The sequence below is a fragment of the Phyllostomus hastatus genome, unplaced genomic scaffold (genome assembly GCF_019186645.2).
Source record: "Phyllostomus hastatus isolate PE091 unplaced genomic scaffold, TTU_PhHast_1.1 phas_scaffold_129, whole genome shotgun sequence".
Lineage (NCBI taxonomy): Eukaryota > Metazoa > Chordata > Mammalia > Chiroptera > Phyllostomidae > Phyllostomus > Phyllostomus hastatus.
In genome coordinates, this window is record NW_025334009.1 from 13,987,075 (window position 1) to 14,014,711 (window position 27,637).

Here is a 27,637-nt window from a genome sequence, read left to right on the forward strand (position 1 = left end):
CCATTACTTCTTGCTGCTCGCACTTAGGTGCGACCTCAAACAGCACTCTCCACTTTCTTCTCCCTGTGTCTGACTACTAGTCCAATATTCTTTCACTTGCGACACCAGATAACAAGCTTACTGGACCCACAAATGAACACATTTTAAAGGACTACGAGGTAAACTCACAAATGAAGTCTAGTATGACCTTAACAGCAGTGTTTGTCAAACATTAATGTGCACCCAAATCACCCTTGGATCTCATTAAATGCAGATCCTGATTCAGTAGGTCAGGGTAGAGTTTGAGATTCTGCATTTCAAACAAGTTCAGAACGGGAAGGCCTTGGTACTCAACTATGTGACACCAATTCTGTTTGCTTTCGTTTTTCTGATTATTCGCTATACCTACATAGGAAGGGCTGTTAATGTTGACTGTATAACGGATGTAGAACCCCTCATCAGTTTCCCCAGGCCAATAATGCAATAAGTAAGCTTTCATTTAAGTTTCCTAACTGTTTTCAATAGCTGATTTGCACCAAAAGGTGAATAACTACCATGAACTGAACAGCAGTCCAGATGCCTGCCTGTTCAATATTGTATCATATGAGTTTTAACAGCTACAATGTTATCATCACCACAGTAATATAACAGTAATAGTAATAATAGCTATAATTTATTAAGCATATACTGTGTGTCCGGTAGGCTAGGCATTTCACTGCTTTAGTTTCATTCAGCCTTCAAATAACCCTGGGGGGTAAATATTCTTATCCCCAAGGTTCACACAGTCACAAGTTTGTAAGTGCTCTACCCCTGCCCCAAAGTACTTGGAAATGATGTAAATACAGTATCTTCTGAAAGTTAACTGAAACATCAGAACATCAGGGATGAAAGCTTTGATAAAAGAGTTCCCTAAGAGAGACGTGACTCCTAAACTGGCTCTTGCTTGACTACATTTACAGTTGAAGACAGATGTGTGTCAATCAGGAGAACAACACTGACGAACAGTTGGCTTTAGCCAAAAAAAGTTGGGTGTTCCATTCCTATTGATAAAATACCCTCTCTACTGGAAGATGGACTTAGTGGGCTCATAAAACATTTGATTGGCCCCACTTCCTTTGTCTGAGTCCATGTTCACCAAAAACCCAATCTTTAACATGAGGAAATAATGAGTTATGAAGACTTTGAACAACAGTTTGTGTGACAGTAGTTTATCACAGTACAGTAGTATTACACAGTGGTCATAATATGTTTAATTAATGTGCATTTACATACCCTTACGGACATGTATGAATCTATTCTCACTCGATCGAAATTCTTCTTGAGGCTGAAGGTCAGGCTCTGGGCCACAGTAATTCACCAAGATGAGCACTGCCCTGTGAAGTCCAATAGGAGGAAGCCTCCGGGACTAAGGAGTAAACCCTGCTAGACTCCAAAGAGTCAAACTGTCTTCATTTGAAAGGCAAATCTCTTAAAACATACCTCATCAAGGATTTCTCTATTTCTCTGGAGTAGTTCAGGTAGCTCTTTGATCAACTGATCTACAGTCTGGATGCCTCCCTGTCCTATCACAGACGCAGACTTAGTCAGTATAGACTGAGGTACGGTATCTCCAGATATATCTTCAATTGCTGCTGGAAGATTAAGGGAAGCTAGCACCCTGAAAAAATAAAATACTATGTTATACATAGGTCTAAACCACATCTCAAACATGAATCTATATCCAACCCAACAGCAATGAAGTTACCATCCCAAAAGTGGGTAAGCCCAATCAACAGAAAAATAAAGCAAAAAGAAAGGGAAAAAGAGAAATTCAGTGACTGATAAAATTGTAATAAGATCATTAAAAAATCAAGTTATCTAAGTTCACAGTTCAGAATTAAAAGCCAGAAAGTTAGAAATATACATTAAAATATAATAAATACCTTTGGCTGACAATTCAAACTTAACTTCTTTCAGTCTAAGTAATCAAAAGTCAAAAAGTCTATCTTAAAACTGTAATCTTTTTATTATACTTCTGTTATACTGTCACTGACAATCAAAATAGTTATAATTTTGTATCATCGAGGCAAAATGTCAAGAAAACATGGTTGATCTAAGTATTAATTATAGAATCTTCATCTGTTCTCAGTTTGTGGCACAGTAACAATTATTCTGTTATTTCATTTATATAATAAAGGCAATGTTACACTTATGTTGCTTTCTTGCTAGAAAAAATGAGGTCAAAATTCATGCATTCATCAAAACTAGAAAGATGAAAAAGTAAACCAGACTATGAGAAAATATTCTCAATAACATATTATCTGGCAAAAGACTTGCCTCTAAAATATGTCGAGTTCTTCAAAGATTCATAAGAAGAAAAATAAGCTTTAAAAGATTTTAAAAAATTTAAAAAAAGATTTCAACAGACACTTCACAGAAGATATATGAATGGCTAATAAGCACATGAAGAGTTGCTCACCATCTTTATTATAATCAGGGGAATACAAATTAAACCACAATAAGACACTGGTACACACACAAAAACAGCCAAAATTAAAAAGACTCAATTTAAAAAAAAAAAAGATTGACAATACTAAGTGCTGCTGAGCATGCAGAGCAACTACATTTCTCAAACAGTGCAGGTGGAAATATAAACTGGAACCACCACTGTGGAAAACAATCTGTCCATTTCATATGATGTTACACATACACTAAGCACACCACTCAGCAAGTCTAATCCTCACTATTTACCCAAGAGAAATAAAACATGTCAACACAAAAGCTTGTGCATGAGTGTTCACAATATCAACATTCTGAAACATTCACCAACAGGTGAAAGAATAAACACACTGGTAATTAACCATAAAATGCTGCTCAGAAATACAAAGAATCAAACTAATACCACAATATACATATGAATCTCAAAAACATTATGTTAAATGAAAGATGCCCAATACATTTTGAGTATATACTGTAGATACTTATACATATCAGAAGTATTGTATACTGTAATAGCATACTGTACAATGTACTATAATATACACAGTGCACAATTATAATGATTACATTTATATTAAATTGTATAAAGAGGAAAACTAACCTAAAGTGACAGGGAGCAGATCAATAGTGGCTGGGGGGGCAGGGAAGGAGAAACTGAAGGGAAACAGGCATGAGGGAGTATTTTAGGTTGATGGAAATGTAGTCTCAGTTGTGCTGGTGGTGGTGGTGGTGACAAGGGCCACTCACGTTTATCAATGGAACTGAACTATACATTTAGAATGGGTGTATTTCATTGTATGAAAATTATATTTAAGATATTTTTAAAACCAATGAATCCACCAAACACAAAAAACAGATTCAGAATACTGAATGCATCATGTATCTTAACTTAAAAAGTTTATTTTTACTTCTCATTTCCCTCAAATAAATATCACCTAATATATAAATTAGTGATCAGACAGTTTCACTTTGTTTCAGTAATTAAATTTCTTCTGACATTTGGTAAGCCTTAATAAATACAGCGTGCCCAAGATATGCATGTATGTGTGTGTGCCAATATTTGCTATGTCACATAGTTTTGACACTCATCTCCAAGCTCAAAAAAATTTCACGAATTGTTTCATTAAAGAACAATCACACATAGAACGTTAAGCTTGAGAGATAAATTCATGAAAGGGAAGCTCTACCTACCCATTTGCCAAAGTGGTAGCCTCTCTCATTTGGGCAATCAGTCTGTTCACCAACTCAGCTTTCCGCTGATTGCAGGCCGCCAGGGACTGCTGCACTGACACAGGAACCATCTTCTCAAACAGATCTGTGGTTAGGAAGAACGGCAACGCCAACATGTGGGGACAAAAACTCAAATTATAAAGTGATTGTTCTCTTTCCTTCCCAATATTCATATAAACAGTCTACAAATACTCAAAGGTAAAACTAAATCGCTATGGGAAGTACAATGATGAAGGGAATCTTCAGATCAGTGTATTCACAGACAATGACAATGCAGTGTCTTCTCTGAACAGAAATGTCTTACCTTTTAGATGTGTCTGTCATTAAGTTTAAGGAATCTTTGGTGAAGAAGAGTTAAACACAAGAAAACACTGTTCATTTGTTTTGTTCTACAGTGCCATGGTTTCCACTTCCTAACTCTGCAACCTTGGACAAGTAAACTACTTAACCACTGTGCATCAGCATCCTCGTCCGTCCTGTGGGGACAGCAGCACCAAGGTCTGTTGTGGGACTGTTGTGAAAAATAGGTGAACGAGTATTTGTAGAGTGCTTAGAAGAGTCTATGGCACATGGCAAATACTTTGTGTTTGTTAAAGAGACATAAGTAAAATAATCACCCTTTCCCAGTAACTTAGATTATTAACTATATTTGGGATCTCAGCTACAGGCTACCATACATTGGATGTACCTACAATATCCAAGGATATTATAACATGTATTTATCTAATACAATCATGATTCCAGAACTTGAGAGGTTTCAAGTCACATTTATGAACATTAATTTTTAACGGCAGAATCTTAAATAACATAACAAATGTTAACAAAATGACAACTGCTTAGTCTTGATCATTACTCAAAAGCAGTTCCAAGTTTTCTGATTGTTATATACTCTATACATGCTTTATTGCCATTTACTTCCCATCCTGAACTTTCACTGTAGACATAACAATTTTTATTCTCATAATCATTTTGAACAATATGAATGCAAATTATATTCAAAGCATACAATCACATTGTGTGATTTGGGGCTACAAAAAAAAACAGGTTAAACTAGAGAAAAGATGAGTAAGATAAACTGCATCTGAATACTTGACATACCAGTGAATTTCTGGCTAATGGGTACATTGATTGGAGTAGATTTCACAAGTGTGGCTTTGCCAATAGGGTCTAGGTCTTTGAGGTCTGGAACTCGATCATGGTATATGAAGTCATTATCCTTCTTTGCTGCAGTAAGGGCACGGCTGATTTTGTCAGAAAAATCCTTCACATTGACATATTCATCATAGCGAGCTGCCACTGTTTTAATCAGTTCTGCTGCATGCTAAAGAGAAAATGTGGAAATCACACATTTTACTTTTTCTCAAGGAAAATTACACATTTTACTTTTTCTTAGCTGAGAAAAGGAAATTACTTATTTTTCTCAACCAAGCATTGGTTTTTGTAAATTAAAAAAAAAAACCTCTAATTTAAGGATTTGCATTTCCAGCAATGTGGTCAACAGAATAACCTAGAAATTTTCCCATCACAAACTACCCCCAAAATGAAGAATAACACATAGCAGACATCCATTTAAACACATGTGTGAATTACCAAGAAAATAAAAGAAACCCATGGGCCAATAAGTACACACTGACATTGAGGAAGGCTGCAAGCCCAGTATTTCTGTAACCTAAAAAGGAGTCAATAAAATAAGTAACCCCCCGCCCCATAGAGACCTGAGATGGGGTCTAAAAACGATGTAAGACAGAGAACTGAGAAACAGCCCCTTTACTACTTCATATGAAGGCAGGAACGTCCAAGGACAGCACTCACAGAGAAGAGTGAATCAGGAAAAGAATTACCCAGCAACACAGAAATCAACAAAGAAACGAGATGTCTCAGCATCAATAGAAATTTTTTGAAAAGGGGTTTGCCATTATAATTCATAAGATGAGCATATGCCTCACATAAACTTAGAGCCCAAATTATATGACTTAGGTGGAATCTGCTAGAGTAACATCACATAAAATAGACAATAAAGCCAAAAGCATTATTCAAAATAAATTCAGTACATAATGTTTAACATGTGCCAATTTGCCAGAAAGATATGAAACTTCTTAAATTTTGCATTTAATACTTAACAGTCTCTAAACTAAGAAATTAATAAATCTACCCATCATCACAGCGGAAGATTTTAACACTCCTGTCTCAGTGATGTCTGGACCAAGTAGAAATTTTTAAGATTACAGAAGACTTAAACAACATAAAATTGAGTTTAACTCATGAAACATGGAAAACCCTGAACTCCACTAGTAGAGAATACATAATATTCTCAGGCATTTAGAGAAATTCTATACAAAGTGATCACATGAGGAGACAAGCAAATTTAAAACACCAAAATTACAGAAATACAAGAATGGTTTAATACAGTATTAATGAATCTACTTATTTAATTCTTCAACTAATAGATTTGAGTTTTTCAACAATCAAATTATCTCCATAGGTATTAAAAAAAATTTTGAACCCTGACCAGATAGCTCAGTTGCTTAGAGCATTGTCCAGATGTGCCAAGGTTGGGGGTTTGATCCCCATTCAGGGCACCTAACAAGAGTCAGCCAAGGAATGTATAAATAAGTGAGACAATTAATCGATGATTCTCTCTACCCCTCAAAAATCAATTTTAAAAATATAAAATTCAATATTCATTCTTGATTTTTTAAATCCTTACTCATAAAACAAAAATAGAAATCTAGTTCCTTGACATGATAAAATCTTAACCCGCAAAGCTGATATCATGCTTAACAGAAAAATATAAGAAACATCCCTAGGGGAAAAAAAAATCCCTAGGACCAAAATAAAACAAAGATCACCAGTATCAGCACAACCAAAGAACATGTGAAAACAACTAGACAAAAGAATGGAATCAGTTATTAAAGTCAGATAAGAGAAAGAAAAATGTGTATCTGTATACCTGGAAAACCTGCAAGAATCAACTCCACTATTCTAAGCAATGAGAAAGGTAGCTTAGATATGAAACCAACAGTGCAATACAGATAAACAACCAACAATTTGAAGAGATGACAAAATAAATAAATCCACTGTTACTGGCAACATGAAGGCAAAATGCCCATACATGCAAGGTCAGTATGAAACTATGGAGAGGCGTAAGGACAAACAACAAAAGCTACATCTTCAGTGTAAACTAGAAAATGGAAAAATGTACAAATTTAAATCACTTTTAAAATCTGTAAGTCAAATTTGATTTGTAAATGTGATCAAACACTCCCCCAAATAGCAAAATTAGTACTAGAACCATAAAATACACTAAATACATCAGGAGAAAAAGGGGACTGCTAAGGGCCCCACCTGGAGTGGGAAGCGCTGTAAGTAACCTGAGAGCTATGAAATGGAATGAGGTACCAACGGCCAGCTGATGACAAAGGCAAAGCCAAATGGCCCATATGTTGAGCCACCAAGGAGTCACCAAAAAAAAAAAAAGGAGTGCTGAGGAGCCTTATCCCAAGAGGGAGTTGCTGAGAGCAAGAGGCAAATTAATTACAAGGGCAGGACTGCTGGGGGAAGCAAAAAAGAGGAGGACTGAAAAGCGGGAAGAAAGAAGTGGGGTAGCACTCATACAAACTCTAAAAGCAGAGGCATCACCTTCTCAAGGTACAAACTCCAAGTGCATCAAAGATCCAAGCAAATGCTGTGAGGAAGTCAGAGAAACAGAGGTACAGAAGTGGAATCCTTCCACTTCTAAACCAGGCTAGGCTTTGAGAAGTGAAGGGAGAAACCTCTTGGAAAGCTGCAAGGCCACACCCAAACACCTCTTGCTCTTTCTCTACTAAAATCAATCTGATTCAAACACAAGTACCTGTAAAGGCATCCCATCCGAATGAACACAGAGAAACCATACAGAAAAGGATGAAAATGGGCAATGTAACTTTCCAATAGATAATGAAAATTCACCAAAAAAATGTAGCCACAAAGCAGATGAAAATAGCATGTGGGGGGAGGGGGGGGACTAAAAAAACCTAAAGGCACAATCACAGTACCAAAAAAACTACAAAATATGAACAGAGTACCAGCTGGCCCAGATAATGGTGGGTAATCACCAGATAGCAAGGGAATATGGAACAAAAACTGACAGAGCTTAGGAAAGTGAAATGTGAAATCATTTAAGAAAAGAAAGACTGAAATATTTATACAAGGAACAGAAAAGGGATAACAAGACATCAGAGAAATAAATCATTGTAAGAAACACAAAACAAGAAAAAGTGAGGAAAATTCAGCAAGGCAGTTGGGGAAGGGGAGGCTATTAGGAATTAAAAATTTATGAGACACACCAACCACATGAAATGTGAGGATCTTATGTGAATCCTGAGTTGAACAAACTGTAACAAGACACTTTAGGAATAATAAGGAAAAACTAAACTAGGTCTGAATATAAGTTACTGGTACTAATTATTAATTTGTACTAACTAGTATTAATTTTGCTGGATGTGATGACAGTATGGTTTCAATTTTTTTAATCCTTGTCTATTAGAGACACATACATACTTAAGGATAAAATGATACACAATTGCTATAATATACTCTAAAAACGTAAGAGGTGAAGAGGGAATCGATGAAAAACAAGTAGCACAATAATGATAATAATTCAGGCTGGGTAATGGATATTTGGTAATTCATACTTACATAAATACGTTTAAAAATTTCCATAATAAATGGTTTAATAAAATAAAATTCATCTAGAAGCATAAACAAGCAAAAACAATCAGGAAAATTCAGAAAATGATGACAATACCTATCAGGCATTAAAACATTCTAACGTGCCTGGCCTAAATGGTGCGGAACTGAAACATGAAAAGGTAAAGAAGCCAAAGAGGGAGAACAAAGGGTTTAGAAACGGACCCCAATACTCATGAAAAATTTAGAATGTGGTAACATCAGAATCCCAAATCAGTGGAGTAAAGAAAACCATAATGAATGGTTTGAGGACAACCAGGTAGCCGTGTGGAAAAACAAAAATTAGATCCATACTTCCCATCATGTACCAGGATAAGCTCCAAGTGGATCTCTGATATAGTATAATATATCAAAGTATAATATATAATAAATTAGATACATTTATACTTTGATATCAGCAATCCTATTCCTAGGAATTTAAGATATACCTGCCGTGATGGACTGAACGGTGTCCTCCCCAAAATTCCAATGCTGACACACTAACCCCCAAAGTGATGGGATGTGGAGACAGGACCTCTGAGAGATTATGCTCAGGTGAGGTCATGAGGGCAGGGCCCTCGTAAGAACAGACACCAGACAGCTTGCTCTCTGTCCCCCAACCACGTGAAGGCACAGGCAAAGGAGAGCTCTCTTCAGAGCGTGACCGTGCTGGCACCCTGGTCTCAGCCTTCGACCCTCCAGAATTGTGAAAAAACAAATTTCTGCTGTTTGAACCACCCAGTCTGTGGTATTTTGTTATGAAGGCCCAAGCTGAGACATACCTGCTAAGATACAAAACACCAAGTGTACATAATTACTCACTGTATACTGTTTGCAGCAGTGAATCTTGGAAACATGTAGTATTCAGCAACTGGTTTATATAATGAAGTACAATCCAGCTCATAAATAAATAAATGAATAAATAAATGAATAAATAAATAAATAAATGCCCTGGCCAGTGGCTCAGTTGGTTGGAGTATCATCCCCAGTCAGGGCACATACCTAGGTTGCAGGTTCAATTCCCAGGTCAGGGTGTATACGGGAGACATCCAATCGATGATGCTCTCTCATATCAATGTTTCCCTCTCTCCCCCCACTCCTCTCTAAAATCAATGAAGATATATGCTCAGATGAGGAAAAAGGAAGGAAGGAAGGGAAGGAAAGAGGGAGGGAGGGAGGGAGAAAAATGAGAAAGATCTCCCTATTGCTATATTAAAATGAAGAGACCTTCAGAATAAATTATGAGAAAAGCAAGAAACAAAACTTGCTTTCATACTTCCCTCTTATATAAGTGGGAGAGTTAAGAATGTGCACTGTTTGTATGTATGCATTGTATGTACTTGCTTGTATTTCAAAGAAAAACAACTTTGAAAGAATTAAACAAGAAACTAATAGAAATTACCTATGATGCAGTGGGTAAAAAGGATGGAAGAAACCAGACAATAGGAAAAGGTAGAGGGAATGTACACCTTTATATATACCTGTTTCCCAATTTTTATTTTGAAAATTTTCAGGCCCACAGAAAAATTAACAAAACAGACCCTCTAACTAGATTCAACAATTGTAACCATTTTGCCATATCTGTTTTATCTCTCTCTTCCTCAAATATACACATACACTTTTTTTTGTTTTGGCTTCCCCCACCCCTTGCAGAACTGTTTCAAAGTATTAAATTCACACATCAAGACCTTGCATCCCTAAATACCTCAGCATGTATGTCCTAAAAAGAACAATTTCTTTATTCCTGTCTGGTGTGGCTCAGTTGGTTCAGCGCCGTCACACAAAGCAAAAGGTCTCCAGTTCCATTTCCGGTCAAGGCACACGCCTGGGTTGTGGGTTGTGGGTTCTGTCCCCCACTAGAGCACGTGCAAGAGGCAACCCACTGATGTCCTCTCACATCACTGTTTCTCTCCCTCTCCTCCTCCCTCCCTTCCCCTCTCTCTAAAAAAATAAAATCTTTTTTTTAAAAAGAACAATTTCTTTAATACCTACAAGCTACTATCAAACTAAGGAAACAATACTTTCACAAAATCAGTTTTCCTATCTCACAAGGCCCATCATTAATGAGTTAAATAAGCCTGACATGTATTCATTCTATAGGAGTCACATTTTTACATCTAAGTATTCTTAGGTCTTTTTGAAAATTGTACTTTGGCAGCTTTAGCAATTCCACCAAGATGAGGTGGACCTACCTTCTACAGCCAAGTAAACTGCATTGTCCCAGAAGCGCAATTCACGAGTCACAGAAGCCCGGGTACAGCGTTTGTTTTTCTTGGATCCAGAAGTGAATTCCAAGCAGGAATTTTACCTGTGCTACTATTTTACCTACTGTTTTGATTTTCCTGACTCTGACTTTGTTTTTGTTTCTGGTTTGCTCATAACCGATAAGTTTTTCCCCCACTGCTGACAGTAAGGACGGGAAAGCCGGGTTAGCGGTTTGGTCACTGGGTGATCTCTGTGAGATTCATGGGGTACTACTCTTCACTCCTGAGTGAGAGGCTACAAAGAGTATGATTTGTTGGTCCTTTTTCGGTCTGTTTGCCTATTTCTAACAACTTCTAAATCAATAAACATATATTTCATGCCTACTAGATAGAGGAACAGCCCCTTGAGATGTAAATAAGTAAATGTTTATGTTCTATATTAACTTCTGACCTACGATTAAAGCTGTAAAACTGAAACTACAAACCCTTATGTGTCTATAACTGAAACAAAGTCCTCCTCACCTTTCACTGCAGGAGTCCAAAGTAGTTTCCTTTTTCCACAGTGGACTTTTAAAATTACATTAAAATTTCAAAAGGATCTCTTCTCTGACTGGTTTACAGAGACTAAATAAAGGGCCTGCTTGAATCTAACAGTCCCAGAATCACCAGAAAATAAAAAATCTGAACTTCTAATATTTTAAATATGCTAGCCTAAAAAAATCTTTCCCACAGAAACCTCCTTCTCAGAAGCATTTTCACTTAAGAATATAAGTTACTGTGATCAAAGTGAATCCCTGGACAAAAAAGATATGTCTGATAATCTGGGTATTATGAAAAAGTATGCTTTCCTCTGATGTCAGGCTGGGGTATAATACCAGCACACATTTTACTTTTACAAGACTTGGGTTTCTTTTCTCATGAGAAGACTAATTAATGTGAACTTCCTAAATGACACTCTCATTGTTTATCTTTAGTATCCGGGCCATTTTAAAATTTTCTTAACAGTCTTCTGGCTACCCTCTGCTCACCAATACTCAAGAATATAAACAACTCAGGAACAGCCCTTACCCCTGCTGCAGAGTTGCACCAGAAGTCACAGCAAGTTTCTGACAACCTCAATGCCTACCGTACAGATACTACTGCACAGAAGGTTCTCACTCTGCTGCTTACAGATGTATCTACATTTTACCACTGTCCTTCTCAAGCTAGACTTACATGCTCCAATTTAGACCAAGGTTAAGCCACAAATTAAATACTGGAAATCCTTTCGAGAACCTGGTAATTAATTTAGAATATTTTATGTTAAAATGAATATGGGTAAATAAAAGAAAACTGAATGTCAATTTTGCACAAACTGTTAATAAAATGAGACTTAAAAAGCATGCAGCAGATATAACCTAAAGATAAAAGCAACCACTCGTCTCCGTTGATGAGGCAATGAATAAGAAAAGTTTTCACGAGTAAGCCTGGGAATCTCACTAAGAACAAAAAAAATGGAGAAATACGTTGCTTAGTATTTATTTCTAAGATACCCACCTGTAGTCTTGCAATCTCTTCTCCAAATTTCTTTTGCTGTTTTGCCAGGACAGACTGATGGTACTCAGCATAGGCCTGCATGATACAGTGCTTGGCAGCCAAGATTGGGAACACCTCCTGGAAATAAAAATACTGACCAGGGGAGAGTCCAATGACACAAACCACCACAGACAACATGGGATGCAGGAAGGAAAAGGAAAAAAGACAGAAATTAGAATTACCCCATTAATGGTTTAGAGAGAGGTTAGTGATTATGTGTAAACAGAGAAGACCACATGAATTGCATGGATGGAATTCAATAATTTAAATTTTTTTCTTCCAATTAAAGGTTTTTTAAAAAAACTTTTAAGTGAAGTCAATTATAATGTCTACGATTCTCTTTAATTGGGCCATGAAGTCAACATTTTGTTTACAAAGAAGAAAGGAAAGCATGCATTAGAAAGAGAAGTAGAAAGGACAGGAAGGAATACCAAGCACAAGACTTTAGCAGCTTTCTTGTGAGCCCTTATCCAGCCCTTCGAGTTAACTGGAGCCATTACTCACAGACACTAATCAAACTGCTCTAGAGCTGACTGTTTCATCATGTTTAAAAGACAAAAGACAGCAAAGTAAGTCCCACTGACATTCACATCCTGAGACTTTTTAATAAAGATGATGTTTAGCCACATAAAAATTTAGTATCATATAAAAACATTTCATATCATATACTCAAAAACACATAGTAAACAAATGCACCGAACTAATAACTAATATGATTCAGTGTTATTTTGCCCTAATCTGTTTTGATAAAAATCCCAGTCAAAATTAATTTTAAAAGATCCAAAAACATAAACCAGGAAAGCAATTATATGGGTGGAGGCTCTTCCAAAATATCAAATCCTAGCCTGCAACTTCTGTTTTTAGGAAGTACATGTCATATAAAATCCAATAAATACACCATGAAATCACTGTCCAGACAAAAAAAAGAGAGAGAGAATCAAAAACTAAATTACTACCTGTGTGCTTTCATGTCTCCCAGTGAATAATATCCTAGCTTCCTGGATCACTACTTGCAGAAATTTCAGTTTTATAACTAAAATATGAAAATATCTTATGAGCTTATAGCAAAAAGGCAAAAATAAAAGACACCCAAATCTCAAACTGCACTCATGCAAGTTCTCAAGTTAAGGCTGGAGCAACCTGGTGCTTAAACAGGAGATTTTCAAGGAATGCTGCAGAGGTAGTTTCCAAGTCTTTGTAGATGACATCCTTCTCTCCAGGACAAGACTGAACTAATGGCCCAACAGTATGTAACAGCACACTGTGCAGCTGACCGTGAGGTCTTACTGACAAAAGAGCAGAGAAGAAATCCCAAGTCTCTTTTCAAAAAATAACACTATTAATACACCCAAGAGTCCTGGGCAAATTTCATTTAATCTCTGGGTGCATTTTAAATCTCCAGGAATCTTCACATTGTACATTTTTCTGACTAAACTAACATGTTCTGTTGATGCATTATAACATGTTTTTTTACTCCACTACAAAATTATCTGCAATTTCATAATTTAAAAAAAAATCCTGAATGACTTAATCAGTAAATGCTCCTACAAAAGATTGTGTGACAAACACCATATGCTGTCATACAGATGAAACTAATCCCTTGAACGTTTCGAGAAAGAGTAGCTGAACCATACTACATTCCATTCAATCACTAAGTTTCCCTTTCTAACCACTCTAAATGTACTTATTAGTCTAATCATCTGCTTTATCATTTATAAATAATCATCACTGACTAGTCATTTCAAATGCCATTTCAGAAAGTTTACATTAAAATAATTAATACTTCCTGTGATATGTGGGTTAAAGATGGTTGTTTCCTTAGCTGTCCAATAGCAGCCCAATTTTCTATCCCTGTTGACAAAATTTAATTCTAATCAAAGTATTGGATGAATTTGTTAAGTTTCCTTTTCCTTTTCCTTTAAGTCTGTTCTGGCGCTTTAAGACTCATCTTTAAGAAAACAGGACAATAATTAAAAGTGTGAATAATCAACATGCTCAAGTATTCATGCTTGTACCAAATCACCAATGATTCAGAACTATAAAATGCCTTGACTTGATAAAGTCACACTAGAGACAAATACTCAAAATTTTCCAGAAAGAGATTTAGCTTGGAAAACAGGTTTAGTGAAGAGCAGAGGCAAAGGCATCCCCTAAATATAAATTTTCATGCATCTTAAATTAAAAAAAATTCTACAAATATATTCTTCAAATGCCTCTCCTAAAATTTCAAAAATCTTTATAAAACATAATTTTCAACTTGCTTCTTGTGCACAAAAATATCCAAATATTTCCACATGCAGAATAATCAAGTGTATATGAAAATAATAACTGACCTTGGGGAAAATATCTTTATATTGACACTGCTTGAAAGCATCACCAAAATAATCTGCAGCCTGATTAGCCAATTTAGCTATGATGGCATCTTTCATTTTGTCTGAAATAAAATAGTAAATTGACTGTTATAATTTAAATAAATAATCTGATATATCATGATTGTATATCTGTCTTAAGAAAATCCTTATCAATGAAATCAATTCATCTGCATAAAACTTAACTATTCCTCAGGCAAATACAAAGAGTCAGAAAATAGCTTAGTGTTGCCAGGAGCTAGGAAAAAAGGGAGCAGAGAGTAACTGCCAATAGATATGAGGTTTCTTTTTGAAATGATGATAATGTTTTAAAATAAGATAGTAGTAATGGTTAAAAAACTCTGGATATATTAAAATAATGAGGTGTATACAATAAACAGTGAATTTTATTGTATAGGCATTCTATATCTCAATATGTGTTACTTTGAAAGAAAAATATTACTGCAGTTCATACTGCTCCCACATGATGACTGTTCCCTTATTTCCAATTTCTCTGCACTTACATATTCAGCCCATATTCCAATCTGTCATACTAACTTACACGCCTTATAAGAACTGATCTTACTCCTCATTCACAGAGCCAGAGACTCTGCCTAGATGGCTCAATCTTGTCAGTTAGGTCTGGATGACATAAGAGCTCCTCAAAAATACTCATCCTAACTAACGAATCTAAATCGGCATGACTCTCCCTGTATCCTTATCCCACAGCCAGACCAGACCACCAGCCATTATCACATAACCCATTTTATTTTCTTTATAGAAATAATCTCTCTCTAAAACTACCTTAGCTGCTTAATTTTTTGCACCTCTCCCACAATAAAACACAAGCTTCCAGAAATAGGAACACTTGTTTGTCTCCTAAGTCTATCCAGAGCCTAGAGCAGTGACTGCAACACAGAAAGCACCCAATAACTGAATGCATTTTTGACATATTACAAACCTATGTAAATATTCCAGAGTTCAGTGTTTTAAGAAACAGCTAAGTATCCATTACAGCTTACATTCTTAAATGTGCATTTGTACCACCTTAAGTTCAGAAAAGGAAAGCTGAAATTTTTCAATAATGCATGTGTCAGGTTCAAAGAGAAAAGCTCTACACCAGACATGTTATATTCTAATCACCTTCTAATTTTAAAAACCTATTACTTCTTTTCACACACAACAAAGTGGAGGACAAACTGAAATTACCTCTTGTGGCCTTTAAAAAAAATACTTCTTGGGCCTGTGCCAGCATAACAAGGCTGAGGGTCCCAACAGTGTCTGGGGATATGTCCACAGTTGGCTCTCGATTTAAGGCAGATAAAACCGTCTCTTTAATATGTAAAAAGGCACCACTAGCAAACTAGAGGGGAAAAAAGAATTTCTTTAAAATTTATAGGAACTCAGCAAGACTTAATTTTCTACCATTACACAATCACTCCAATTGTTAACTTAGTTGAACAGTTACAATATTTAAATTTTTATACTGTGCAAAAACAGATCTAGAACATCTGACATACAGACAATAAGGGCATTTTTGTAAAACACTATAGAGTAATAGGAAATTTAACCAAGTCAGCTGCAACAAAAAAGTATATTAACGAGACAAACTGGGAAAGCTTATTTTTAGATATACTTCCTCAAAACTAACATGAGAACAGAGGCAGGTATAAAATATTAAATGTTTTTAGTTCTAAAATGATCTTGGTTTGGTTCCAGACAAATTCGTCTCTCAAATAATTAAATACACCATACCAGGGGAAACCTCAAATACCACAGTACAGATACCTAGTTCTCTAAGAACAGCATTACCATCCATCACTAATGATCTCTATTTGACTTTCAGAGCTCCTTGGTGAAACGTTACCCATCAGATTTGTCTTCCCAATTACAGTTTTCTAAGATTAGCGTTAAAATAAGTTGGCTTCTGTGAAACAAACGACGCTGGGAAAAGAAAGCAGCCTGGGGTTAAAAGGTGTTGTGGGGTTGTACAGATAAGCTACACAGAGTTAACACAAAGTTAACTGTTCAAAACGAACATGTGATGCCCTGGCTGGTGTGGCTCAGTTGATTGGAGCGTCATCCCTTAACACAAAAAGTTGACGGTTCACTCCCCTCTCAGGGCACATACCTAAGTGGTTTGTTCAAATCCCCGGCTGGGATGCGTACAGGGGCAACCAATCCACGTTTCTCTCTCCCTCTCTTACTCCCTCCCTCTACCTCTTCCTTACTCTCTCTCTAAAAGCAATGAAAAAATATCCTCAGATGAGGATAAAAATAAAATTATAAAGTGAACAGAACGTTCTCTGCAGTTGTGAAGTATCACAAAACAATGAACAGCAAGGGATCCAGCCTCTCAATCACAGAAGTGAAAGTGGAGGCCTACAGAGGTTCAAGGAACTTACACAGGGGCACGTGGCTTCTCGGTGGCAAACAGCCTAGACAAGCATCTATGTCTTGTAATACCACCAAGTTCTCTTTCTACCACAGTAGACAACCTGCTATGAACCAGAGATGACTCACCAAACAGAATGTGTCCTCAACAATTCAGAATGCCCTCTAAGATCTCACATGCCAATTAACAATTACAGTTAATAGAAAACTAAATACAAGTTTACTTCATCATACTTTAAAATATGTGCTATTTGTGGTCTCAAAAAGAAAAGGCATAAATGCATCATGCTGGTTTTGTCTTCTGATTGTATAGCAAGCAACAACATGCAGTACGTTGTTTGCTTAGCCTCAGAGTATGTTTTCCTCTCACTTTGCTAAAACAGCATTCCTCTCCCCTCCTGTAAACCTCAGCAATGGGAGAAATCAGACTCCACCTCTGAGACAATCAGATTCCAGAGCCATTGGAGACAGTGGAAGGTCCATTTGGAATTCCATTAAATTTGGAATCAGGGCACCTGAAACCCCCAATGGACCACTTTATTAACACTTCTGCCTTTGGTCTCCTTGTCTGTAAATGAGAATGACATTATATAACATGCATCGCAAAGCTTATCTGAGAGTCAAATAATGTATATGAAAGAACTCTTTAAATTATAAGGCAACATAAAATATAAAAACATGACTATAGATATTATCACTGAACTAAAATCTCTTACTGTTCTTTAAACTGAAACAAAAAATTAAAGCTGAGTAAGTAATAAACTGTCACAAAAATCATATGCCATATTAGTAAATGACAGTAAAACATTACATATTTGACCATATTTAAATACGGCCTCTCCACACGTGTCAAGAGTTAAACTTTTGTTGCTAAGAGGTCTTAATTTTTATGACTCTGGTGAAATTTTACATGTATCTCACTGTAAGAAAAGCGTATATGAAAATAATATACAAATTTTTTAAATGAAATCATTCACTTAAAAGGGATTTACCGAAGATTTCATCTCATGTACTTCATAATTTCTCCCAACATTTACTGAGCCTTTACTATGTGCCAGGCACTGTGCTAGGTGCTGGGGACACAGCGGTGAGGAAAAACAGCTGTTTTACAGGTAATTCGTTTATCTAAGGGCCTCAAAAATATAAATCAACTCATTAAAAAGCATATTACTTCTCAAGAAAATATCTGTGCATAGAGAAACATCTGTAAACCTAAATGCAAATTATTTTCAATTTCATCCAACTTAGCGTTGATCATCATGTAGTAGCCACTGTTCTGCATACCTGGTAATGCTTAGCAGCGATTTTCAATCCTTCATCATTATCCAGGTTCTGTTCTGCTGCAATCTGGCTAGCTAAGGCTGCACAATTGAACAACACACAGCTCTTTTCATATCCTAAGCTTGCAAGAGCTGCAAAAAATTGAGAAGAAAAAATTTATCAGATTATTTTTCTAAAAAAAAATTAATGTTTCAAAGAGAAATACTATAACCTCTATTCCATTGCCTCTCACAAAAACAAGTTTCCAGACCCGTTTTCTCACCCACAACATGCTCCCACATTTCTAGCTGCACTAGCAGGCATTTACTGCCACTGCCATAGTCCCATCATCTAAATTCAACAGATTAATATATTATTCTTTCCTTCTCTTTATATCCACACTGTTATTAGGTTCAAAATGAAAAGTCATTCTCACATCATTTCTCACTTAATTTCAAATGAATTATTTCTATTTTTCCATCATTTTTCTCAAAATTATATCCTCCCACCACATTTAAACCAATTCCTCACTACTACAACCCTAAGCCAATGCCAGAACCTCCAAGATGGCCCTCCATGCCTCACTCCCTTATGCTCATACAGCGCCCAGAAGCTAGCGAATTACTTGTTTTATTTGCTTAAAATACAACTTGGGTCAAGACTCTACACACCTCGCATCTACTTAGAGAGCTACTATTTAAAAGAAGAAGAAGAAAATAACAACTGTTGGCAAGCATGTGGAGAAATAGTAATCATACAATGCTGGTGGGTTAGCTGCTGTAGAAAACAGTATGGCAGTTGCTCAAAATATTAGAAATAAAATTACCATGTGATACAATAATTCCACTTCTAGGTATCTACCCAAAAGAACTGAAAGTACGGTCTCAAAGCAGTATTTGTACACCCTTGTTAATTGCAGTATCATTCACAATAGTCAAAAGACAGAACCCAAGTGATACGTACACACAATGGAATATTATTCAGCATTAAAAAGGAAGGAAACCCTGTCACATGCTACCACATGGATGGATGAACCTTGAAAACATTAATGCTAAATGAAATAAAACAAATTCTATATGGTTCCACTTATATGAGGTACTTAAAGTCAAATTCATAAAAAAACAGCAACAGACTGGTGATTATCAGAAACTAGGGGAAAAGGTGAAGAGTTGTTATTAAAAAGTATAGAGGCTTAGTTTTGTCCGATCAATAGTTCTAGAGATCTGTTTCACAACAATGTGAATAAACAACACTACTGAACTCAGAATTGGTTAAGATAGTACATTTCATGTGGTTTTTTTACCATAATAAAAAAAATTCAATCACAGTGCTATTTCAAGGAATGTGCCAGGCACTGAGCACCAAGCAAAATAATGAGAAGTCTCCTTACAAAAAAAAAAAACAAAACAAAAAAAAAACCTGAACCATTGAGAAGAATCAGAACACTACAGCTGTTTGTGCCACAGAGAAGTGCCAATTCCATCTAACCTCCCAGTGCTAGTCCTCACCCTAAAGTGAAGCAGTCTGTACATCAGTTACTCTAACCTACTTTCTCGTACATACGAAAAAACCAAAAAAAAACAGGATGTGAGGAAAGCTTGCAAAAAAATAAAGATCAAGGTAAACTGACAAATTGTGCCCAGTGTAAACAAAGACGATTCCAATAATAAAAAACACTTCAAACATCCTAATTAGCATCCTCCAAGAGAGTCAAAGGTGGTATCTCCATAAAACAAGAACAGGATGTTACTTAAAAAGGAAAATCCGTAAATAAGAAAAAGCTAGTAGAAATTTAAAACCTGACTGCTAAAAGTTTTTCAAAAGAAATGTTGGAAAATAATATCTAGGTAGCCCACAAAGTCAAAGAAATGAAAAATGTAAGAGTTACGAGTAGCTCAGAACAGCCAACAGCCAACTAAGCATTCCAAAGAAAAGAGGAAAGAAGAGGAAATTCTCAAAGAAAAGAAAGGAAATTTTCCAGGGCTAAAGGAAGTTATGAGTCTTCAAACTGAAAGGGGCAACAATAAATGCCATACAGAAGGAACAAAATGAGTTATTAGATCTTTTGAGGTTTCTAAACACAAAGGATAAAGAAAAAATTATAAAACAAAAACAGGTCGTGTACCAAAGAACAAGAATCAGACTTTTCATCTGTAACACTAGATAGTAAAAGGCAAGGAAACAATGACTTCAAGTTCTGAAGAGAGACCTCATTCTAATTCAACAAATACATATTAAGGCCAGTGTGGCTGGAAAAAAAGAGAGCAAGGGACAAAACGGCAGTCACTCATGTCAAGGAGGTAGCAGAGAGACAACTTGTGCTGTCAAGCTTTCAGCTTTTCTTGAGTGAGATGTGAAGTCAACACAGTTCTGAGCGCAGATTCGCTCGGCCCACGTGTGGACAGCAGACCGCCAGGGAAGCAACGCCGGGTGAAAGCAGGGACAAACTGCTGCGGTCAGGTGCGGAGGGGACGGCGGCTCCAACTGGAAAAGCAGGAGTAGATGTGCTGAGAGGGATCTTCTGACCTTTCCTCGGAAAGTCACCTGACAACATATTTTCTTTCCAGCAAAAGGAACGATATGATACCCAGAAAACAACGGCTCTCACTAAGGGAGCAGTAACGATACAGGATGCTAGTTTGGAGCAGATTTAGAGAGCAAAAAGTCCAGACTCAAGTAAGAAAATAAAGGAGGCCATAAGTGAGACTCAGGAAAGGGATGCCAGAAAAATAAATAGTACGACTGAGAGTTTGGAAAAATCTCGAGAATATGATAAAAGCACAGAATGTATATGGTGGTGAAGCAACTTCTACACACACACAGGGCAATGCAAGTTATGGCTAAATATGAAGCAAGTGGTCCCACTGTATTAACAAGGAGTCACTGAACTTCAGGATGAATGAGGTATATTCCAAGCAACAGATAAGGGTAAACCTTGAAGATACAAGATACAGATCTATTATTAAATTTCCATAAACATTGTATTCCCATAAACATTATCAACTCAGGCTGTAGTCTGTGTTTTTACTTAACATTTCTCATTTACAAAAGACTGTGTGGGAACTTTTTTCATACAATTAAATCTTACCTTTATGATCTCTTCTATTAGATCTAAATTTAAATCAGGTTTTTAAAAAAAATAAACATTCACCCTGGCCTGGTAACTCAATTGTTTAGAGCATCATCCTGATACACCAAGGTTGCAGGTTCGATCTCCAGTCAGGGCACATACAAGCAGCAACCAATTAATGCACAAAAAAGTGGAACAGCAAATCAATGTCTCTCTCCCTCTCCCTCCCTCCCCTCCTCCTTTTCTCTCTCTCTCAAATCAAAAGTTTAAAAAAAAAAATAAAACAAATATTCAATTCTCCTTTCAAAGAACTTTTTTCTTAATATTTAACTCCTCCCTATTGTTACCTGAGCTCTTCTTTTTCACAGTAAGCTTTTCAAAATGAAAATAGCTTGATTATATAGTATTTCTAAAATTTAAATAATTGTTTAAAAAAACTACAAAAGAAAATTAAAATCATCCAACAGGCTACACCTCCCAGAGTTGTTCACTTGTAATAATAATGCAGCAGCTCTGGCCTGTAATAGGCCTTTTATTCAATATTCTACGGAGATAGCTTTAAATGTCAAATATATATTTACATTATCACTCTTAGTATTCTAAAATTACACAATATTCTAACGAATGAGTAGCTCATGCCTTATTTAAGTAAGACATTACTAAAGGACATTTAATTCCCAAAATTTGCTACTAGAAATGTGTTGATAAACTACCTCCTGCTTTATTTAAGCTTTTTTTTTTTTTTGCCACCCACCTCTTTCAGGACCTTCTTCATTTAACCCATCTCACGTAAGTGTATTTAGTTCTCCTGCCACCTGCTCCTTATTCCAGCCTACAAATCTGCTTGTCACAACAGCACTAAAAATCCTTTTCTTGACTTTGCCTTTCTCTCATCATAATGTGCTCCTTACCCCCAAATCTTTACTTCAAGTTTTCCAAAATAACCCACATTTGCTGTTTCCATTTCATTACTTCTGGTCCACTCCTTAAACTGATGCAATCTGGCTTCTTCAGCATGCCCCTAGTGAAACTTCTTTCATTGCCAAATCCAGTGACTTTAGCTACCTTACATAACTTGTCCTCTGCCCTAATGACTCTGTCAATAATGTTCCAATCTGGATCAACATCAGAGTCGCCCAGAGATATTTTCAAAGATACTAATACCAGTGCATCATCCTGAAATTTCTTCCTATTACATCTGGCATTCTGTAAATTTACCTTCAAGATACATCTGTATCTTTAACATTTCCCCAGGTAATTCTAATGTGCAGCCAGGGTCAGGAACCGCTGGACTACATGGTCTTTGAAACACTTCTGGCATTCAATTTCATGTCTCTATTTTCCCCTGGTTCCTCAGAGATCTGAAAGCTTTTTCTCAAGCTCATTCCCAGGACTCTCTTCCGCTGCTTCCCCTAAATGTTGTATTCTTTAGTTCTGGCTTTCACACTTTCCCAAACTATACTCTACCAGAAGACACAAATTTATTATCATTTAATGACGACTGTTCCCAAATCTATGTCTCCACCTCTTTTGAGCTTTAAATCCATTATTTCCAAACGCCAAAGAAAAACGTCTTCCCAGTTGTAACACAGAAAACTCAAACTCAACCTGTCTACTGAAAGGAATAAATATCCAATCAGTCCAACCAAGTCATAAATCTTGAAGTCCACCCTCAACTCTCCTCTTCCCTCTGACTGACAGCAGACCTGACCAGTTTCACCTCTGAAATGTCTCAATCCCACCCCTTCTCCTCTGACCCACATATGCTCCTTGTCTAATTTCATCCATAACTCTGGCAAATCTCCTAACTGGTCTACTTCTCCCTAGTCTCTGGAGTTAGGCTCTCTGGATTCATATCTGGTTTCATTATATCCCTTCCATAGGACCTTAACGAGTCATTTAATCTTTCTAAATCAGTTTGCTCAGCTGTTAAAAACAGTGCCTTTCTTTATCAGGCTACTGGGGAATTCAATAAGACAGTATGGGTAAAGCCCCTTCCACAGTACCTGGATGGAATATGTACTCAATAAATGTTAGCTATTAACATATATGAGGGAAAAGGACAAAACTCATGAATATACTATTTATAACTCTTCACAATCTACTTTCCACTGTCTTCACCCTCCATAATCACTAATTCAACCTATGGTTTCAAGCCTTAACAATAATAATACTATATGAACATGTACCATATATAATTGATACTAAGTATTGTTATGTAACAGTATATAATATATTCTATAATACATAGGGAGCACATATAACAAATATGGTTATTTATAATATTACTACTATTATTCATTGCAGCTAATATTTACCAAGCACTGTCCTAAGGACTGTACATGTATTCACTCACTCAATACACACAAGAACCCAAAAAGATAAACAGTACCTCACAGTACTATTCCCCACTTCACACAGCTGAGAAAATAAGGCACAGAGACGTCATGTGCCCAGCTAGTAGCTAAAAAAAGCCTCACTCTTCTGACCTTTGGTCATAACGTTCTTCTACCTGTAATGCTATTTTCTACCAGGAAAAACAAAAGTCTTCCTTCCAGGGCTAACTCAAACACTGCTTACTTTCCATCACCCAGGCTCCCCGCAGTCTGTGCACCCACTTCCTTCCCAAACAGCCTCAATAAAACTGTCTTACTCTCTTTCACAACTAGGACAGTGCCTGGCAAGGCAGAGGCTCTCTACAAATATCTAGAAATGGCATTCAAGTTGACGGCAAAAAGAAAACAAAATGTAAAAAACTTTATTATTTAAAAAGAGTCATTAGGAGAGCAATTTTAAAAACCCTAACTAAAATACAGTGCTTAGACCAAGTTTCCTATCATTTTTATTAAAAAGTTACATACCCAACTTTACAGATCCTCCAAATAGGGAGCCTTTATCAAAAGCATCCTTCCAAGTAAATGTCAAGCAGATCTTGATAGAGAAAAAACAACAAATTATGTTACCTTCTTGGATCTCATTAAATATTAAGTCTCTTTCAAAGAAAAATTCACAATTTTGAAAAAGACAAAAGCTTCAACCCATTTAAAACATTCTCTTCTCCAACCAACCAATCCAATTCCTTTTCCTTTTCCTGGCCATACATTTTCTTTCTTTCCCTTTTTTTTTTAAGTAAAATACTGGCACTAAGTTATTTCAAATGGTCACAATGCTTCAGTAATTGTGCATATTTTGTCTTCTTCAGAAAACATGATCTTATTCATCTTTATAAACATACAATGAATTGAACAGAATAGGAACTTAATTGTCAAATAAGCCAAGAGAAGCACACACAACAAAGTACGTACTACATGTTTCCCCAGAAGATAAAATAAAAACTATTCCGTGAAGACAAAAGTAAAAGAATGCTTATCTTGGTGGATAGGATAAGATCGTTTGTTTCTTGATTTGGGTAGTGGTTATACACATATATTCACTTTATGAAGATTCAAGCTATACATATATGTTCCGTTTTCTGCATGCTATACATGAATAAAAGTTTTAATTTAAAAAAACTGAATCTTGCACTTTCAAAATATTCCACACATGAAGACTTAAAAGAACCTAGCCTCTTTTAAAGTACGTGTTGCAATCAAATTTTCTAACTCTAGAGAAATTTTCAATAGGCACAAAACTAGAAAGAATATCATAAGGAACCCACATACACTATCACCAGTTTTTAGCCTTTTGCCCACCACCCACCCTAAACACTCACATACTTTTTTTCCTGGAGTATTTTAAAGTAAATCTCAACATACTATTTCACCCATAAAAGCTTTAGTACAAGAATGTTTGAAGTATTTTTCATTAACTATTTTAAAATCTAGAAATGTCACAGAAATTTAAAACTTTCAAAAAGTCCACTAAATAAAACTGTTAAGAAATCATCAGCCTTTTAGAAAAAGTAAAGTTGACATTTAAAAGTAAAGTATAACATCCAATCATAACAGCATTTGCAATACATGCAATATAACTTGTGAAAATAATTTTTAAAGTACATAAACTGCAACATACTTCCTGAATTATATAGTTTCCTTCTTAATTCTATAAAAGCCAAATGCTAGAACAGTATACATCAGGCAATAGACCCTATCAATACATAAAATGCTGTTTAAAAAAACGTGTGTTTGTATGTATGGACGCAGTCCAATGCTCTACATGAGCCCAGAAGTTACTGAGAAATGACATGAACAGAATTCCAGGAGACATTCTTCAAAAAGACATAGATTTATATCAGATGGGCCTAAAAGCTTCTAATTTGTATTAAAAAGTCTCACAAAAACCTGAAGACAGGAAGAGGCACCATTTATTTTAATAAAATGATACCACAGGCAGGAGGAAATGGATGACTTGCCATTGTCATGTAACTTCACAAATTAAATAAATGACTTACTTGATTTTCAGAAAATGGGAACTTGGGTTCAATGGAGCAGACCTGATCATAGTATCTAAAAAACAGAGCAAAAGTAAAAATTAATAGAGCTAAACACTGTACATTTATGTAAATACAAGTGGTTAAAGAGAACACACTAAAATTATGCGTGCTTTCTTTGAGTGACCCACAAATCAGCCATTTTGAAGTTAATGAACATCTATCTGTTAAATGTGTGCACCAGAAACAAAATGCATGCAATAAACTGTTAAACAGAAACTCATCTTCTCACTGAAGAAAAATATTTATCAACTATTACTACCTAAAAGCAAGTATCTACCCAAGAAAACCAAAATATTTCTTAAAATACTACTTCTTATTAGGATAACTGTTGATCCATTGAGTAAATTAATATTTCTGGTAAACTGCTCATTAAAAACAGGTATGCCAACTTTCAAATATGTTTTGGGTGTGCCCACTTCTGTCAATCACCACTGCCACACAGTTCATCAAAGCTACTACCCTCCCTTTCAAGTAGACTAATCCAAAAGTCTCCTGGTCAGCCAGTCCCACTTTCTCCTTTCTCATTCTTTCCATCTGTTTTTCACAGAGCAGCCAGAATGACCTTCAAACATGAAGCAGACTTCCCCTTCACCAGGATGACCTCTGAGCTAGCAAGGGGATGAAGGGGATTCCAAGGCCAAGCTTTCCAACTGGCCTCTAGTATTTCCTCCTTCCCTTATCACCTCCCAGCGCCCCAAGCGCCCCACTCCCTCATCAGGGCTATCTTCCCAATGGTTGTGTCTGAGGCCAAGGTCTTGGGGGAAGGCACAACATGTCTGAGATCCAGTGTCTGGCTGGCATGGCCATGAGTTTGGTTACAAACAGAAAGAACTGAGCAGTTAAGTAAATACACGGAAGACGATGGGAGCCAGGTTTCTAACTACCAGAGAAAGGAATTACTAATTAGGGAAAAATAAATTGGGTGGCTTTGGACCTTTGGAATTAGCGGTATCAATGTGAACTCATGTTAATATAGTAGAAAGTTACAAAAACAGGTACGTGTGTGTGTGTGTGTGTGTGTGTCCGTCCATCCTAAATGTGTCTGTTGAGAGGCTCCAGAAGCAGTAACACCAGGTAAGTGATCCTCTGCATTAAAAGGAGCCAGTGCTCCTTAGAGATATGAGTGACCTCACAGCTCAGACTGAGAAAAATGAAGATTCAAGTCTAAAACATCTTGCTACACCAGAAAGTTAAGGAAGTATTTGAAAATTGATGAGAATGTGTCAAAAGGACACACAAACTAGCTTTAAGGAGCTCCCACTAACCAAGTCTAGAAAAATTTAAAATAAGATAAATCATAACCCATTTGGGAAAATAAGAACATCATCCTGAAGTAAATAAAATAAACAAACAGGTAAATAAGGAAGCTCCACCCTACTGTACAATGTCAACTAATAAATCCAGAAGGAATAATGGAATTCGAAAAATCAGCATTTGGCACCTTTTAGAGTATAATCCCTGATTCAGGTAAGATTCATTAATGAACGCCAAAACATAAAAGTCTGATGGAAATGGGATTACACATAATCTCAAAGTATCTTCCCACAAAATAACTGCTAATTAGTACAACATATTAATTAACTGTAAAATTAAGAAACCTGAGAGACGCCACCTTAATCAAGTGATAAAAGTTAACATTACTAGCAACAGGGCAAATCAAATAATGTTCCTGATATGCACTAAAAAGAACACAGCACCACTTTAGAGCACAGGTGGCAAACACAAGGCCCGAGGGCCGAATCCAGCCCTCCACCTTGTTTTATCCGCCCGGCACCTTGTTTCTACCCAGCAGCAGCACCAAGCTTCTTGCCCCTACTTGAGGAATACTTACATTTATACAGTCCCACAATTACACTCGGCCCTCTGAAGGCAACCACGAGGCTGATGTGGTCCCCGGTGAAAATGAGTTTGACAGCCCTGCTTTAGTGGTACTACCACCCAAAAATGCATAAATCACAAG

At 36.4% G+C, this 27,637-nt stretch overlaps 1 protein-coding gene across 2 annotated transcripts in view; it reads right to left on the minus strand.

Moving 5' to 3' along the window:
- The window catches only part of LOC123830432 (programmed cell death 6 interacting protein), a 56,057-nt gene that overhangs the window by 24,177 nt on the left and 4,243 nt on the right, over nt 1-27,637 (minus strand). Inside the window, exons 2-10 of one of the 2 annotated variants that reach the window (XM_045856611.1) lie at nt 25,636-25,690; nt 24,107-24,176; nt 18,200-18,327; nt 15,731-15,884; nt 14,507-14,607; nt 12,135-12,251; nt 4,786-5,008; nt 3,649-3,772; nt 1,459-1,636 (exon numbers count right to left, since the gene is read on the minus strand). In XM_045856611.1, the coding sequence (XP_045712567.1) occupies nt 1,459-1,636; nt 3,649-3,772; nt 4,786-5,008; nt 12,135-12,251; nt 14,507-14,607; nt 15,731-15,884; nt 18,200-18,327; nt 24,107-24,176; nt 25,636-25,690 (1,150 nt within the window). Of the gene's footprint in view, nt 1-1,458; nt 1,637-3,648; nt 3,773-4,785; nt 5,009-12,134; nt 12,267-14,506; nt 14,608-15,730; nt 15,885-18,199; nt 18,328-24,106; nt 24,177-25,635; nt 25,691-27,637 lie in introns of both variants that reach the window. The other variant, XM_045856610.1, reaches the window with a different exon arrangement.